Source organism: Triticum dicoccoides, chromosome 3A, assembly GCF_002162155.2.
Source record: "Triticum dicoccoides isolate Atlit2015 ecotype Zavitan chromosome 3A, WEW_v2.0, whole genome shotgun sequence".
Taxonomy (NCBI): domain Eukaryota; kingdom Viridiplantae; phylum Streptophyta; class Magnoliopsida; order Poales; family Poaceae; genus Triticum; species Triticum dicoccoides.
The window spans coordinates 323,181,831-323,184,435 of NC_041384.1; the positions used below are offsets into that span (position 1 = coordinate 323,181,831).

The 2,605-nt window shown below is 55.9% G+C and overlaps 1 protein-coding gene across 4 annotated transcripts in view; it reads right to left on the reverse strand.

The window, feature by feature from the left end:
• LOC119268133 (protein LNK2-like) overlaps positions 1-2,102 on the reverse strand; it is a 47,972-nt gene extending 45,870 nt beyond the window's left edge. Inside the window, exon 1 of one of the 4 annotated variants that reach the window (XM_037549653.1) lies at positions 1,812-2,102. In XM_037549653.1, the coding sequence (XP_037405550.1) occupies positions 1,812-1,844 (33 nt within the window). In that variant the 5' untranslated portion in view covers positions 1,845-2,102. The remainder of the gene's footprint in view (positions 1-1,811) is intronic. The other 3 variants (XM_037549654.1, XM_037549655.1, XM_037549656.1) reach the window with 3 other exon arrangements.
• Positions 2,103-2,605: the final 503 nt, after the last annotated feature.

Consider the following 2,605-nt stretch of genomic DNA (forward strand, 5'->3'; position numbering starts at 1 on the left):
GGCGCTCTCCTTCCCCCGCTCAATCTGGTGGGCGCGGGCCTCCGGGTCGGGTGGCGGCAGCAGCCGGCGGCAGACTCGCGGGTTGTGGGCAGCGGTGTGAAGGGGCTGCAGCGATGGTGGTGCGCGGTGGGTTCCAGTGGCGTCTCGGCCAGATCTGGGCCCAGGCGGCGCGAGTTGCGGGCGTCCGCCCCTGTCGTGGCCGCGGCTGGTGATGGTGGAGGCGCAGCGGCGGTGGTAGGTGGGCGTGTTGGTCGGGCTCCAGGCGTTCCGCCGGCTGGACGACGGCAGCGCAGATGGGCTCCCAGGTGAGTATTCTTGGCGATCGGCGGTGGTCCGTGGGGATCCTCCTTGCCGGTGGTCAGATCTGTGTCGGTGGCTTTGCGCAGGTCTGCGTCGGCCACTGCGGTGGGGCGGCACAGGGGTGTGTCCGGTGGGGAGGTTGGCTACAGGGATGGGTGCCGCCGACGTGCTTGGGCCACCCGTCACTGGCACAGGGGTGTGCCGGTCCGGATGCGTCCGCTCCCCCACCTCCCCCTTTCCCCGTCCGTGTATGTGTCGTCGCAGCTCCAACGACGTTCAAGGCGGGGCGTATGCTACGGTTTTCGTCGGTCGGGGCAGTCCCCGTGGCTCAAAGTTGATCTCTTTGGATGGTCTTGGGGGTGTCTGGATGCTGGGCGACGGCCCTGGCGGCGGGAGGCACGATGTTCATGGGCAGAACTTGCGCCTCGGGTGCGGGCGAGCGGCCATGGCCACGCGGGTGGGTGGTCGTTGGTGGTGCTAGGATGCGTCGGAGGGGTGGGCGTACCGGGGTACATCACTTGCCCAATCTTGTATTGGCCGACAGCGGCGGCGGCCGTGGACACCGTATCCTTCATGAAGGCTCCGTGGTGCCCTTACTCCTTCGAGTTGCTCCAGGTGAAAACTCAATCTTTGGGATCGGATGGTGGCGGCTATCAGTGGTTGTTCCCTTCTAGGAGGCACCATCTTGGAGTCCTTGTCCCATCGTTTTCCGTCTCACCTCTCCTCGGAGGCTTGGAGGTCTCCGTTGGCTCCAAGCGGTTCATCCTCGCGCATGTGTAGTGGCTTGGTAGTCGTTAGGGTGGTGTGGCGGTGCTCGGCACCTTTGTATCTTGCCTTGGGTGTGTGTCGTGTGCGGTGGTGACGTGAGTTTGTATCGTGTTGCTTGTGGATCGTGCTTTATATATAAAGCGGGGCGAAAGCCTTTTTCGGCAAGCGTGGGTGTTGCTTCAATTGGAACCGTTATTTTTTGCCATGACTTTTGCATCAGTGATATTTGACGTTCATCAAATGACTTTATAATTAAGTTCATATAGTTGATTTCTCTCATTTGTATATGCTAACTCTAACAGTATGTGCTAACAAGAGATGAACAAACTAGCTGAAGGGGCGCTTTCCCACCTGGCACCGCCGAGCTACCGCTCAGGTGGCGCGCCCCAGCTGCTAGTACAAAATATTTGTTGTGATTTTTCCCCTCTCAAGCACGTGGCGCAGCATTCCAGTACTCCTCGAAGCAATAGGCAGTCTTACCGGCTACATCCGTAACTAGTACTAGTAGTAAACCATGACTGCTCCCCCGTCAAAAAAAAAAAGCATAGAGATGTCAAAATGACTTGCTCTGCTGCGCAACCACGCTCAGACCTCCATGGAAAGCATCTCCTACCCCTTCTCAAACCACCACATCTAAACCTAGAACGCAACATACATGACACGTCGTGAACACATAGCAGATCTAACCGTGTGAGGAGAACGCAAATTAGAACAGAGCAGAGAAGAGGGAGGCGGCGGCGCACCTGCTGCTGGGATTCGCCGTTGCAATCAAACATCCTCCTCCACTCCAGCTCAGGTAGCGGCGGCCGCGCCCGATTCGTGCTATCTCCCGGGTGCCAGCGGTAGCATATCCAGACGGCTACGAACAAAAGAGAGAGAGGGAGAGGAAAATCCTCAAATTCGCAGACGGCCTCTTCCCCCCTCCCTGTCTTCTCTGCTCTCTCTCTCTCTCTCTCAACCGAGACGAGCGGAGTCCGAGTCCAGGGAGCAGCAGACGCGTGGTGGCCGGCAAATGGCCGAGCGGTGGGGTGGGGCTTGGACCGCCACGTATGCAGGGAGCGGCATCCGGGTAGTGGCGGAGAGAGCTCGATCAAATGCCGCGCTCCGATTGGCCCCGGGGGTTTACCACGATAGGCTAATTTGGCCCGCGGACGTGCAAAATGTCCGCTTTGAGCCCATATTCGTACGTATTATTATTGGGACACATCAATCAGGGCGCTTCCTATTTAATGGCCTTGTTTGGATACTCTAACTTAGTTAGGCTGGTTATAGTGAGAAGTAATTTATACTAGTGTCATGCATATGACACTAGTTTAAGTTACTATCTTCATAGTGTAGAGTAATATACTAGTAGTGTCATAGAGTTCTTCATTTATTAGCTTGTAGACTCATCCTATCTTGGGAAGCGCTATGTTATAGTAACATATTATGTTACCACTTCTTATTAACTAAATGCCACGTGAGTAAAATTTTCTTAGAAAGCGCTATGTTACTTACTAAATTACTCCCACTACGACTAGCCTTAGAAATTAGAGTT